The 15,219-nt window shown below is 47.0% G+C and overlaps 1 protein-coding gene and 1 gene segment (V, D, J or C); both read left to right on the top strand.

Annotated features, from left to right (window-relative positions):
- The window catches only part of LOC132524504 (T cell receptor beta constant 1-like), a 146,047-nt gene that overhangs the window by 114,970 nt on the left and 15,858 nt on the right, over positions 1–15,219 (top strand).
- PRSS2 (serine protease 2) lies at positions 11,616–14,943 on the top strand. 2 transcript variants are annotated; one of them, XM_060156505.1, is made up of 5 exons: positions 11,616–11,655; positions 12,605–12,764; positions 13,721–14,004; positions 14,378–14,511; positions 14,791–14,943. In XM_060156505.1, exons 1-5 carry the CDS (start codon positions 11,616–11,618, stop codon positions 14,941–14,943), a joined length of 771 nt encoding a protein of 256 aa, XP_060012488.1. The 2 variants fall into 2 exon arrangements, with proteins under 2 accessions (XP_060012488.1, XP_060012487.1); XM_060156504.1 differs by having other exon boundaries at positions 13,706–14,004.

The following is a 15,219-nucleotide window of genomic DNA, read 5'->3' as shown; positions in this document are numbered from 1 at the left end:
TGGTAGAGAGAGCGCTATTCCCAGACCCAGTTCCTCTCCACATCTGTGCTGATCTGCAGTGCGCCTGCTTCTTCCAACATCTCTCCCTTCGCTTAGTTTTGGTTACGAAGCTAAACACACACCTACCTGCAGGTCCACAGCCAGCGCACTGCTGTCTTTGAAGGGAGCTGTATTCAAGGACTCAGACCCCCGGGCTGGTCATTTTTTCATAACATTTGCGTTCCTAGCCCCGAAACTGCATTCCTAGGTCTCTTTATCTGAGGCCTTGGGCTTTGGGTAGAGGGCTTTCTCAGGCCCCTTTGCCACGGCCTCCTCGTGGGAGGAGGTGGGGGAACCCTGGGACACTTCCCCATTCTGACTCAGCGCCCAGTACTTCTCCACTGCTCGCGCCCCCTTCACACCCTTCTCCCACACCCCAGGGTCCGAAAACCTGCTGGAGGCTTTTGTTCAGGCTTCTCAACAGCGAGAAGACGGCCCACGTCTGTGCTGATCCCCGGACCCTGAGCAGAACGCCATTACCTCAGGGAAATGGCACAGGGAGTCTGTGCTTTCTTCAGTCTTAGACTCTTGCTTATGCCATCACAGTAAGTAATTAGGCAATTTTCAGAAGCATTTAGGATTGCTAAAATAGAAAAAGATTTGGGTTTATTTTGGAAGAAAGTGTGGGGTATTTGACCAAGAGATTTTAATGTACTTAATGTTTCATGTCAAGAAAAATTGGATTATTCTATACTTTTTACCAGGATACTACTTTGTAAGGTTTATTTTGTTTTTTGGGGTTTTTTTTAACAACTTTATTGGAGTATAATTGCTTTACAATGGTGTGTTAGTTTCTGCTGTATAACAAAGTGAATCAGCTATATGTATGCGTATATCCCCATATCCCCTCCCTCTTGCGTCTCCCTCCCACCCTCCCTATCCCACCCCTCTAGGGGGACACAAAGCACTGAGCTGATCTCCCTGTGCTAGGCAGCAGCTTCCCACTAGCTATCTATTTTACGTTTGGTAGTGTATATATGTCCATGCCACTCTCTCACTTTGTCCCAGCTTACCCTTTCCCCTCCCCGTGTCCTCAAGTCCATTCTCTACATCTGCGTCTTTATACCTATGTAGGGTTTATTTTGAACCACTGTCTCTAGTATCTCCCATAGATGTAGGGGCTATACACACACACCATAGAAAAGGGTTACTGGAATATTGTTATCCCTAATATACCACATTTTCTCTATTATAAGGTAAATTGTTTTTCACAATTTTATTTTTCTAAAATATTGGCAAATCCTATATTCAATGTTCATTGCTAATGCAATAGAATTAACAACCACTTAAAAATAACAATTATGTTTTTAACAGTACATCTTTTAATAGATGGCATCTCAGAATCAAAGAGATAAGTTAGTTTTGCAAACATTTCTTTCTAGAGGTTCCTCGCTTCCTTTAGGGTATTTAGGCCTATGGTTCTCAGTCATCCACCGGCTTCTGCTCTACTAAGGCACAAGCAACGGCAAACGTGAGGCAATCCCTAATAGCACCCTTGTTAGCTTTTGAGCTTTGGTGTCACATAGACATGGATTTGAGTCGGGCCTCTGTCACTTAATCTCAGATTGTGTGAACTTGTTTAGGTTATATAAAGTCTTCGTGTCTAATCTGTAAAATTTCTTAATCTGTAAAAATGCCTAAGTCGCCTAATTCACAGACTGAAATAACTCCTATAAAGCACAGAGTAAGTGCTCAAAAACATTAGCTCAGTTTTTATGCAAGTGTTAAACTGCTTCAGGAAGCTACGTGACGGAGGAAATCAACTGGATGATGAAAAAGGACCATAGCACTGTTGTCAGATTTTACAGAGGGGTGGTCTGTCCCACAGTCCATAATGAGCTGAATTAGAATAGAAGAAACTGTATTACAAATAACCATTGATGACCAAAATGAGGCGGAGATATGACAGACAAATAGAGATACCACGCATATGAGTTGTGAATTAATTGTGAGAGACCTGAGAACAAAAGAGGCAATAAAGATGAATTTCTGGGGACTTCCCTGGTGGCACAGTGGTGAAGAATCCACCTGCCAGTGCAGGGGGCACGGGTTCGAGCCCTGGTCCGGGAAGATCCCACATGCCGTGGAGCAACTAAACCCATGCTCCACAACTACTGAGCCGGCGCTCTAGAGCCCGCGAACCACAACTACTGAGCCCGCATGCCACAACTACTGAAGCCCGTGTGTCTAGAGCCCGTGCTCCGCAACAAGAGAAGCCACTGCAATGAGAAGACCGCGCACCGCAACGAAGAGTAGCCCCTGCTCACCACAACTAGAGAAAGTCTGCGTGCCCTGCAACGAAGACCCAATGCAGCCAAAAATAAATTTAAAATTTAAAAAAAAGATGAATTTCTGAGCCTAGACAACAAGATGAGTGGGGATACCATTTATTTTTTAACTAATTTTTATTGGAGTATAGTTGCTTTACAATGTTATGTTAGTTTCTGCTGTGCAGCAAAGCAAATCAGTTATGTGTATAAATATATCCCCTCTTTTTTGGACTTCCTTCCCATTTAGGTCACCACAGAACATTGAGTAGAGTTCTCTGTGCTATACAGTAGGTTCTCAGTAGTCATCTATTTTATACATAGTAGTGTGTGTATGTCAGTCCCAGTCTCCCAGTTCATCCCACCCCGCCTCCCCCCCTTGGTGTTTGTTCTCTACATCTGTGTCTCTATTTCTGCTTTGCAAATAAGTTCATCTGTATCATTTTTCTAGATTCCACATATAAGCGATATTATACGATATTTGTTTTTCTCTTTCTGACTTACTTCACTCTGTATGACAGTCTCTAGGTCCATCCATGTCTCTGCAAATGGCACTATTTCGTTCCTTTTTATGACTAATATTCCATGTATATACATGCACCACTTATTAAGAGGAATGTATTCAGCAGTACGAGCCAGTTTACTGGAGTATGTATCAGGGAAGGAAGAATGCGTTCAATTTGGGACAACCAAAATAAAGACTCAGCAGACAGTCGATATTCTGAATTATGTTTCCCTAATATTCTAAAATTTTACCTTTAGTTATCTAAGGTCCATATTGCATACCTAGTCTTGCTTTACACCCAAGGAGTAGCACATACGTGGTGCTCAGTAGTGATGGATGGGGAGGTGGTGGACGCGTGGTGGATAGACTGCAATTGCAGGCTGAGAGACTTGTGAATGAAGATCCAAACTAAGTGAAGAGCCACACATCTCCACTAGGGGGCAGACAAGTCTTCATATTCTGCAGAAACTCGACTGCCTATGACAAGAAGGGAAGAGAGAGCCAGTAGGGATGAGATACACAGTGGTGACAGAAGATGAACTTGAATTTGATGTCTTAGTGCCTTTTCTCTGGGAAGAGGCGAGGCCATCACCTAAAGATATTGACTCTTCTGCCACTTCTCCTGGGATTAGGTATGGCCTTATACTGCGGGGAAGTTTGGGGTAAATGTGGATGTTGGGGAGAGGAGTAGGGTGTCCGAGGCCACCAGTCAGAGGATGGGGGAGATGTTGGATTAGAGGATCCTGACATAATAACAGTTGGCAGAACAAAACCAAAGTGCAGGCAGTGCTACAGGTTTCTTTGGGGGCCAAGGTGGTATTGGAGCAAATAGTAAAAGACCTTCCTGCCTGGGGACAAGCTTGTCAGCCCTCGTGGGTTTTTCTATCTCTCTGGAACTAGGCTCTGTGTTTGGTGCTCGCCTATCTCAAAAGCCAAGCAGGGACACCTGTGAATGCGGGACCTCCGTGATGATCCAGTGTTATAGGTCAATGGCCAGCTCACCTTCATGTACTGGTACCGTCAGTTTCCAGGACAGAGCTTGGTGCTGATGGCAACTGTGAATCAGGGCTCTGAGGCCACTTATGAGAGTGGGCTCACCAAGGACAAGTTTCCCATTCGCCGCCCAAACCTGCCGTTCTCATCTCTGACTGTGAACAATGTGAGCCCCGAGGATAGCAGCTCTTTACTTCTGCAGCGCTGGAGACGCATGCTGGGCACAGATCGAAGGTCCCAGCAAGAACCCCTGCAACCTCCTACCCGGCTCCATCCAGGTGAGCCTGAGAACCCTGGGAAGCAGGCTGGAGGGGGGAAATCACAGCTCTTGGGCAGATGCAGCTGCCTGTGTACTGGTGGGTGGGGATGGGTGTGAATGGGTAGGCTGGGATGGGGAGAGAACTGGTAGGATCCGCCGGAGGGCCCCATCCACAGACAGGAAGAGTAGCTACTGGAGGGTGAGGATAAAATTTCTTCCAGAGGAATGTTTAGAAATATTCAGTAAAGACAATCAGATACAATTTGCCTTCAAGTGGCACACTCAGAAGTACCCTTTAAGTATTTTATCTCAAGTCTATATTTAGCCTGTTCTCTATCGATATAGTTTAGAAGGCCCTTAGCCATCTTGATATCCTACTGGTCCAGTACACTGATGGCATTATGCCGATTGTTCTTGGTGAATGGAAACTGTAAAGCACGCTAGATACCTTGGTACGACATATGCATGCCAGACCAATGCAGGTCTGCAAAAATTCAGGGACCTGCCGACTTGGTGAGCTTCTGAGGAGTCCAGAGGTGTGAGATATGTTGGAATGTCCTCCAAAGCGAGGGGCGAGCTGCTGCATCTTACATCATCTGCCGTGGAGAAAGAGGTGCAATGCTTCATGGGACTTTCTGGATTTCGGAGTTAACATATACTACAGTTGGGTGTGCTACTCTGGTCCATTTACTGTGTCATCTGTAAGGCTGGGCCAGTGCAAGACAGAGTTCTTAGCAGAATGAGGCAATGATGTAAGCTTCCCAGCCACCTGGGCCACAGACTGAGTAGCTCAGTTATTCTTGAAGTGCCCGTGGCAGATGGGCTGCTCTGTAGAGCTCGTGGCATTCCCCAGTAAGAGAATCACAGGCAAGGATGCAAGGAGTTTTGGTGTAAAGCCATCCTGTGTGTCTTCTACCTGGCAACAACTATTCTTCCTTTGAAAAGCTGCTCCTGGCTGTTTGCTAAATGCCTTATCACGGCATTCAGCACTGGGTGTTAGCTGATTTGCAAAACTGTGAAGTTGAACAGCACAGAGTATTCTGTTACTCAGTGGAAAATGTGTAATTAAGACAAGATTCAAGCACAGCTGGAAGGAGGCACAATTTGATTTCAAGAGCAAGTCCCAGTTTCATGGTCCACACTCCTATTCCACACCCACCTTACCCTCAATCCGTACACAAGGTTTTGTGGGAATTCCCTATTTGCAGCTGAAAAACTATGGGGCTGTTTTCTGGGTAGGGTTGCATTTTATTCTGGAATGATCATTACAGTTTAACATAAGTATGGTTCTGAAAGGTAGTGGTAAAGGAAAATCTTCGCAAGGGCCAGAACCTAAGTCCTGAAGAATAGATCTAGCCTGTGTTCAACTTTCCCAGTATCATCTAGATTCTAGCCATGCATTCACATTTTCCCTCTTTTTGCTTCCCTGTGCTGTGTTAGGGGTAATTCCTTTAGACTCTCTGTCCTATTTACTAATTCACACCTCAACTCCATTAAGCCATTTCACCTTTCAACTGACTTTTTTTTTTTCAATTGACTTTTTAATTTAAAATATATTTTCATTTCCAGGAAATCTACTTGGGTCTTTCTACAAATATAAGCAGTCATTTCTGAAAAATCTTACTCGTCCTGTATTTTTCAGTTATTTTATTTCTTTAAGGCTATCAAACTTATATTTGGAATTACCTGTTCATGCCAACATCTGATGACTTTATGCACCTGGTTTTCTTGTGGTTTCTGCTGCCTCTCACTCAGGGTGACTTATTTCCTTGTGCATTGTGTAATTTGATATTATAAAATATATCTTTGGGAATCCCCTAAATCCTGGCGTAAAGGTGGGCTTTCCAGGAAATATTTATTTTTGCCTCTGTCAAGCAATTGGGGTGCAACAGACCTGATGTTTTCTTTTATAATTCTCAGCGTCCATCTTCTTGGCCATACAGTGTCTGTGCCAAACCCCAAAGGGCTGACCTCTCAGTGGCCATGAATATTCAGAGGAAGCTGTTTGTTTTTTTTTTTTTTTGCGGTACGCGGGCCTCTCACTGCTGTGGCCTCTCCCGTTGCAGAGCACAGGCTCTGGACGCGCAGGCTCCATGGCCATGGCTCACGGGCCCAGCCGCTCCGCGGCATGTGGGATCTTCCCGGACCGGGGCACGAACCCACATCCCCTGCATCGGCAGGCAGACTCTCAACCACTGCACCACCGGGGAAGCCTGAGGAAGCTGTTTTTAATCCTCCACCCAAAGCCAAGACCAAGAAAAATAATAGTCCTTGTCAGCTGACTGGGGGGTTATTTTCTTTAGTTCGCCCTTTCACTATGTGTAGCTTTTCCCGTAGCCTGGCTTTATGAAGAAGCGATTCCCTTCACGGTCCTGTACAAGTTCCCGTGGGTCTTACCAGGTTTCTACACATGCTGATTCTCCTGGTCACAGGGATCCACATGTGCACCCATTTGATCAGATGGATCAAAAGTGCTGGTTTACCTTCCTGTCCCCTGCTCCCTAGGAAATGGGCAAATTCACCTACAAATAAGCCTTGGGCTGTGAGCATCTTCCTGTACAATGGCAGACTTTTCTCCTAAGGAGCAGTAAAACGCTGTGGTTAGGGGCTTGATTTCTGTTCCCAGGCAGACCTGAGCTTAAAACTTGACTCCACTGCTTTATCACCAGGTGTAACCTTGACAGGTTACACAATTTCATATGCATATATATAATATTGTTATATATAAAATAAGGATAATAATGATGCCAAAAAAGAAAGGCGTGAGGATTTTTATAAGCATGAGATGAAGTCTTCCATGTAAACCACATCACACTGTGCCTGGTAGAGACAAAACACACAATTTAGTTACTAGTTAAATGTATTTCTCACTGTAATGCATGAAATTTTACCATTAACAATTCCATCCTCAAGGTCAGGTATTGCCCTCTCTGGGAAAATTTTATTTATTATTATAATTGTTTCTCTTTATTTTAGCTGTTTTAATAACAAAATTAATGCATGTTTTTTTGTGAAATACACAGTTTATTAAACTGAGGAAAATTAAAATCACCCATTTAAATAAAATTAGATTATATGTATTTTATCATTTATTCTCTTAAGCCAACAATATTTCATGTCAAAAAATATACTTGACATTAACTTATAAGAATATTTCAGTGTATTGATCCTTTAAACCATGCTTTAAATGTCAGTTTTTACAACTAAAATCAATAGCAAGGTAACTATCTACATGCTAGATGATAGGGTAATTTAATTTAAAAAGCAGTGGTTGTTTGTGTCAATTTATTTCTGTTATAGACTCAGCAGGGAATGATGAAAGCCCTGCTTACCCCACCTTCACAGGGCTGGCATCTTCTTATTCAGGTTCTCAACTCAAATACTATCTCCCCAAAGTACAGTTTTCCCGACCTTCTTACCTAATATAGCACTTGTGGACCCAGCCACCAGTTACTCACATTTATTATCACTTTATCCTATTTTAATAACATCTAATCACCATAGTCTGATATAAATATACAGTTGATCCTTGAACAAGGTGTGGATTAAGGGCACTAACTCTCTGCACAGTTGAAAATCCATGTATAACTTTACAGGTGGCCCTCTGTATCCGAAGTTCCACACCTGTGCATTCAACCAACCTCAGATCATGTAATATTATAGTATTTATTGTAAAAAAAAAATCCATGTATAAGCAGACCAGTGCATTTCAAACCCCATGTTGTTCAAAGGTCAACTGTAGGCATTATATGCACATTTTATATGTATATATACATATATATGTATATATACATTTTTAATTTACTGTCTGCCTCTCATAGCTATACCTCCTTACATATGTGTGAACACGAACACACATAAATACACATAGATGCCATGAAAGCAAGGACCTTTTGTGTCTTCTTCATTGCTGTTTCCATAATGCTTAGAGAAATTACAGGAACATCACAGGAATTCAGTAAATATTTACTTAGTGTTATGGACTGAACTGTGTTCCTCCAAAATTCATATGCTGCAGTCCTATCCCCCAGTCCCTCAGAATGTAACTGTATTTGGAGATAGGATCTTTAAAGAAATAATTTAAGTGAGGCCATTAGAGTGGACCTTAATCCAATCTGGCTGGTGTCCTTATCAGAAAAGATTAGGTCATAAAAGGAGAGACACCAGGGACGTGCCCACAGAGGAAAGGCTACATGAGAACACAGTTAGAAGAAGGTCATCTGCAAGCCAAGGAGAGAGAGGCCTCAGTAGAAAACAACCCTGTTGACACTGTCGACGAAAATAATCCATAAACAATCTGTAATAGGAATAGAAACAAGTTTTATTTGAGCCAAACTGAGAACTATAGCCCAGAAGACAGCCTCTCAGATAACTCTGAGGAACTGCTCCGGAGAAGCACGATTTTCAACCCAGTTTTATATCTTGTCAGAGCAAAGAACATTAAACAAGTCAGGGATACATTCCTTCAAGGTTTAAAACAAAACAGATCAACACGTACAGTGAGTCAGTATGTCCTTGGTCCCTGAGAAGGAGTCTTATCATCGAAGGAGTATCAGCACTGGTGTCCCAGGAAAAGAGGCATTTTATGTTTTAACATAGACGTTTTTACTTCCAGTCAATGTGCCCTTTTCTTTAATAATTAAAGCAGATGTACAGTATATGTCTGATGGGCAACAAACAGGCTGTTTTAGTTAGCATAAAATTCAAATTAACTCATGTATAAGCCAGAATGACTTCTCCATACCTCAGTATGTGAAAGTTTCTTTTATGAACACCGTGATCGTGGACTTCTAGCTCCCAGAACTGTGAGAAAATAGATTTCTGTGGTATTTTGTTATGGCAGCCCTAGCAAACTAATACATTGAGTAAATAAATATGATTCAGCAGAAAAGAGAAAAATTTGCCAAGCCATGTGGACTTCCCTGGAGAAACACTGTACAAAAATCATTTGAGTTCAGGCAATGTAAGGCCATTAAAAATGAACTGGATTGTTCTAACAGGGAGGGGACAGAGGCTTTTCACCTTTCTGCTTGAGGAGAATGGTGGCCCCAAAACGTGCGCCAGCTCCCTCTACTCCACCACCCCACCCCGCCCAGGCTGGGAAAGGGAACAGATATGGCGGGTTCTAGAGAGGCAAGCCCAGAACCTGCTCAAACACAGTGGCCCTGAACTTGGACGGTCCCCAGTTTGGAGCTGTGTTGGTTCCCGTGTGGACTGAACACTCAGTTCTGAGACTTGGGAGCCTTTTGAAGATCCTCCTGGACAGGTCGGCCTATAGGAAGTGGGCTGACCAGTTGGCTGCCTTCCAAATGGACAACAGCGTCTAGAGTGTTTAAAAGCTAAATGAGTGGAGGGAGCTCAGTTGACTGGGCTTACCACTGAACTTGACTTGTGAGGCTCAATCTGGATCTAATATGATTTAGAAAAGTAAATACACCTGTCATTTATTAAACTCTGCGTATCATGGTACAAGTCACGGCTGCTACAATAACAGCCACGTGGGTATTCCTCCCAGACTCCTTACTGGCTCTCCTCTGAGTACTCGTCAGTAGACTCTGGAGTCACTTAAGCAGCGTTAATAAGCCCAGGGATGAGACAAGGAATGACTGCAATGTGAACAAAAAGACCATTATAGTATAGGAACCAATCTATCTTCAGATAAAAAGCTTCAATTGCTAGAGACTCCCCCATTCACCCCTCTGTATCAGCCTGAAGGCTAGACAAAATATGCAAGTAGACGTACCCATCTTCCTTGCTTCAAGGTGGGAAGCAGGAGAGGGCTGGGGAGGAGAAGCAGACTACTCCATGCAGCCAACCAGCCTATGCCCAGTCTGTGCCTCTAGCCTCTGTCTCACCCTTCAGTGTGTTTGGATCACACAGACCACCCCTTCACTACCCAGATTCAGTGATTCTCAGGTTGCACCATTCAAGAAAATAGTTCTTAGTGGATAAAGAGAAATTGCACAATGGGCAAATACGTAGTTTAGAAAAAATAATGGAGGTGGGAAGGAGTTGGGAGTTTGGAGGAAAGACAGAAGAGAATTTGACAATCTGATTGGAGCTGGTAAAGGACCCTGGGGGGCCAAGGAGGAGTTGACAAAGAGCTGAGGAGAAATACCTGAGCTGGGGGGCTGGGGGAGGGACGTATTTTTTAAAGAGAAACTAACGATTTGGAATCTGACAAAAATCTACTTTTCAGACCAATAGGAGATCTGAAAGACTCCTCTATGTAGCAACATGGTGGGAATGAACTTAGCTTCCATAGGGAAAGGTTCTGGTGTCATTTATGGATTCCTTAGCTGGGTGACCCTGGAGAAGTCACTTAACCGCTTAGCTTTAGAGTTTTCATTGGTAAAAAGGAGAAAATGGCATCTGTTGCCCAACTCATGAGGCTGTGTGAGGATCAAATAAAGGGAAGGGGAGCCAAACGTTCTGTGGTAGAGTTTACAGGCTCTGGAGTTGGCCTGCCATGCTTAAATCCCACCTCTACAGCTTACTGGCTGTGTGACCTTGAGAAAGTTATGTCACCTCTATAAAGCTCATCTTGTCATCTATAAAATGGCAACCCCATAGGTGGTTGTGACAATAAAGTGAAAAAGGTCCGTGAAAGACTCACACACATTTGGTATAGTAAAGCGCACAGAAACCATCCAGCATTATCATAATGAAAAGCCAGTGGCTTGATGGGCCAAGAGCTAAAAATCAACCAAGAGAATGTCTTTTTTAATTATTTATTTATTTATTTATTTATTTTTGTCTGCGTTGGGTCTTCGTTGCTGTGCCCAGGCTTTCTCTGGTTGCGGCGAGCAAGGGCTACTCTTCATTGCGGTGGGCGGGCTTCTCATTGCGGTGGCTTCTCTTGCTGTGGAGCATGGGCTCTAGGTGCGTGGGCTTCAGTAGTTGTGGCTCGCGGGCTCTAGAGTGCAGGCTCAGTAGTTGTGGCGCACGGGCTTAGTTGCCCTGAGGCATGTAGGATCTTCCCGGACCAGGGCTCGGACCCGTGTCCCCTGCATTGGCGGCGGATTCTTAACCACTGCGCCACCAGGTAAGTCCTAGGAGAACGTCTTAGAGAAATAGACAAAGGAATCCAAAATTCAGAATGAAGAGTGCCAAGTGCTGCAGAGTCTTATTCAAATTGAATCTGGGCAAATGTGGACTGGAATCCAACCTACACATCTGAGCCTAGAGTAGGAGGTAATGGTTTCCACCTATATCTATTTTCTCTGCCTGTAAGGTGACTCCTGATACTTTGACCAAAACTCACCTCATACTGTATCGCGGGTGTGATAGTTGATTCTAAGGGGGAGCGCAAAGCATCAGGAGAAGGCTAGTCTTAAGGCTTTAGACACAGAAAAGCCCAACCAGTTGGGGGTTCCCTTTCAGACAGAGTCAGGGCCACAAAGCACCAAGCGAGACTCCAGGAAAAGGAAAGCTGCAGGTGTGTTTGTACGGGGTTGGGGGTGGTGACCCTCCACCCTCACCTACACACGCCCTCCCTCTCCTCGGGAGGTATAAAGGCTCTCCGTCAGCCACTCAACTACACTTCTTCACCATGAATCCACTGCTGATCGTTGCCTTTGTGGGAGCTGCTGGTGAGTCCCATGCGTTGCTTTGCACCCCATTTGCCCCTGTCCTGGCAGAGACACATACTCCACCATTCCTGCTACCTTTCCTGTTCTACCTGTGCGCTGAGATCCTACCTTCCCTGTCCAGCACCCCTCCTTCCCACTCTGGGGGTCTCTTTAAGCCTCATTCTCTCACCTTCTGCCGGACTCCACTCCCATCCCCCTCATCCACCAGTTTCAGGGCTTTGTTGGGAGAGGCGAGAAAGGGAGACCAGGTGGGGACGGTTTGTGAAATGAGCCAGGACTTGAGGCTCTAGGATAGCTCCACGGCAGCTGTTCCTAACCTCGGATGCACCTGGGGAGGTGGAACGATGACTCATTCCAGTCCTATTAATTGGCCTGGGGTGTGGCCCATGCATTGACCTTTTAAGCCTCCCAGGTAGTTTTCAGACGCCCGGATGTAAAGCCACAGCTGCAAATCACTGTTCTATTGGCCAATAACCGTAACTACCTTTGTCCTGCGCAGTGGTCCCCGGCCTCACTGCGCAGATGTGAGCTACGGGAGGAGCTGGCTACAGCCAGGGCTTCGCGGTCAGATCTTCCTACTTAGGCCGTCCCATCATGACAAGCCGGGGCTGAAATTGCAGTGGGGAGTAGACTGGTGACGAGTAAGAGAGAGAAAGAAGCATTCGGTGGGTGAGAGGACCCCATTCAGACCCTATCGCACTGAATGCACTGTGAGGGGGTTTCTTGTCCTTGGCCCCAGGGGAGGTCTGGGCCCGAGCCCCTGCAGGGTCCCTAGCTCTGTGCAACTCGGGAGAACTACCTCTGTGAGACAAGCGGGGGATGCTCCCCCGTGGCCTCCCTCTCACCACTGTGCTCCTTCAGGAATCCTAATTAGCAAGGTCCAGCCGCGGGGCTCTGGGCTCCAACCCCAACCCTCCTGTTGAATTGGCTTCTCCCTTCCTGTCTCAAGTTGCTTTTCCCACGGACGATGATGACGAGATCATAGGGGGCTACACCTGTGCAGCGCATTCCATCCCCTACCAGGTGTCCCTGAACTGTGGCTACCACTTCTGCGGGGGCTCCCTCATCAGTGACCAGTGGGTGGTGTCCGCGGCTCACTGCTACAAGTCGTAAGTGCTGGGCCCCTGGCTACAAAGCCCACCACCCAGGGCCCTCTGGAGGAGCTGGGGTCTGTGTAGGGGTTGCTGAAGTTGGGAAACGATGACGGGGAAGAGAAGAAGTTGACGATGGCAGCTGACTCGCAGGAGCTGTGGGTAAAATGGGGCACCTGATAGGAAGCCGCTGACACCCCAAATCAATAGATCAAACAGCAAGGGCTGCGGGTCATAAAAGCAGGGACGGACCATTTTGCGGTAGGAGTGGCCAGCTTGAAAAGCAGGCAAGGACCTCACACCGAGTAACCTTTGCCAGTTGGCTACAGGTTAAAACCACCTGAGATATGTTAAAAAAAAAACAATAAAAACAGTTGCCTAGTTCCTATTTGACTCAGAATTTTTAGGAAGAGAGTCTGAGTATTGGTGAGTTTATAACTGCCTCTGGCAGATCTACTCTCTGGGCAGAGCTGAGAATCACTGTCAAGACCAAAGGCTTTCAAACCTGAGTGCGCAGAAGAATCACCCGGAGGGCCTGTTAAAACACAGATTGCTGGGGCCCACCCCCAGGGTTTCTGATGCAGTAGGTCTGGGGTGGGAACTGAGAATGAGTTCCCAGCTGAGGCTGATGCTGCCGTCCCGGGGCTGCACTTTGAGAAGCGCTGGATTAGCTTCTACGGGACGATGATACTTAGCAAAGCGAGAACGGAGGGAGTAGAAGTCACCGCGTGTAGTTCGCAAGGTTGCAGAGGATGAAGGATGCCCGGGGAACTCGAAGTGGCTCGGTGGCACCCACGGCCCTGAACGCATGAGAGGCGTGGGGGAGGCGGCTGGAAAAGCAAATGGAGGAGGATCCCCACCGGGACCCCTTCACGGCCTCCCTGACCCACTGCCCCTCTACTGCCCTGTGACATTCCCACACCACCACCTGCGAGCAGGGAAAACGCTGGGGGACGCAGGGATGTGGGCAAAAGGCCTTTACTGCGCTTCGCCCGCAATGGCCGCCTCCAGGTGAGGCTGGGAGAGCGCAACGTCGACGTCCTGGAGGACCGCGAGCAGCTCGTCGACGCGGCCAAGATCGTCCGCCACCGCAGCTCCAGCAGCTGGACTCTGAACAGTGACATCTTGCTGATCAGACTCTCCTCGCCTGCGGTCATCGATGCCCGGGTGCCCACCTTAGCTCTGCCCAGCGCCTGTGCGCCCGCTGGTACCCAGTGCCTCATCTCCGGCTGGGGCAACACCCTGAGCTCTGGAGGTGAGTGGGACCCTCACGACTTCACCCTCCAACCTACCGACATTGCCCAGAACTGAGCATCCCCTGAGCTGGGACCCCTTTGCTTCCAGTCTGCAAATTCACGTCAAGTGCCTACTACACAAAGGGCTCTCTGCTGGGTACCAGAGAGATGCAAAGTGTCAAGGAGTTGAACCCGAGAATCAAAAGACAGGACAGATGTAGCCCTTGCTATTAGCACCTCTAGGGAGGGGTCTGCAGTGAGCTTTCTGGGAGTTGAAACCCATCACTCCTTGGAGGCCTCTCCTGGCCGCCCTCAGGGTTCAGCACTGGATTGCCATCCCGTCCTGGCCTGACCCACATTTCCCTTTCCTTGATCTCTTCCTGCCCCTCAAGGTCAACTACCCCGAGCTGCTGCAGTGCCTGGACACTCCACTGCTGAGTCAGGCCGAGTGTGAAGCCTCGTACCCTGGACAGATCACTGACAGCATGGTCTGCGCCGGCTTCCTCGAGGGAGGCAGTGATTCGTGCCAGGTGACTTGACCCTACCACTCTGAGACCCCTGCCCAGACACACAGGCCCCCTGGGAACGGGATTTGATTGCCCGGGGCTGTGGGGCTGGTAGAGGAGGTCCCTGGGCAGTGGTTCCGTGGAGAAACAAGGGAGGCTAGTGTGCGTGGCATCTCTTCACACTGTGGAGAGATGTGGAACCACAGAGCCGACAGGAACGGGGTCTTGTAAGGTTCAGACTGTGTGTGGCTCTGGGTCCCTTCTTCTCTCTTTATAAACCTTGTCCCACCGCTTCCTCCCCAGGGTGACTCTGGCGGCCCTGTGGCCTGCAACGGAGAGCTCCAGGGCATTGTTTCCTGGGGCTCTGGCTGTGCCCAGAAGGGCAAGCCTGGGGTCTACACCAAGGTCTGCAACTATGTGGACTGGATTCAGCAGACCATTGCTGCCAACAGCTAAAGCCCCTGCCCCTCTGCCATCATTATGCTAATAAAGTGACTCTTCTCTAACTGCCCAGGTCTGTACCTGCTCCCTCCGGCCCCTTCACTCCGGGAAACATCTCCTCCCATCTGAGGTCAGACAGGGCTGTACCCCTTACAGATGAGCAGAGCGCCCCACTTCCCAAACTGTCTTCCATGGCACACTGGTATAGCAGCATGTAAAGAGAAGGAATCCAGAAAATCATAATCAGGGGGATGTTTTCTAGAGGAAAATCCATTTCAGAAAGGCTGCATT

Source organism: Lagenorhynchus albirostris, chromosome 8, assembly GCF_949774975.1.
Source record: "Lagenorhynchus albirostris chromosome 8, mLagAlb1.1, whole genome shotgun sequence".
In the NCBI taxonomy this organism is placed as follows: Eukaryota; Metazoa; Chordata; class Mammalia; order Artiodactyla; family Delphinidae; genus Lagenorhynchus; species Lagenorhynchus albirostris.
Note: the sequence above shows the minus strand (reverse complement) of the source record. Positions and strands in the feature narration are given on the sequence as shown.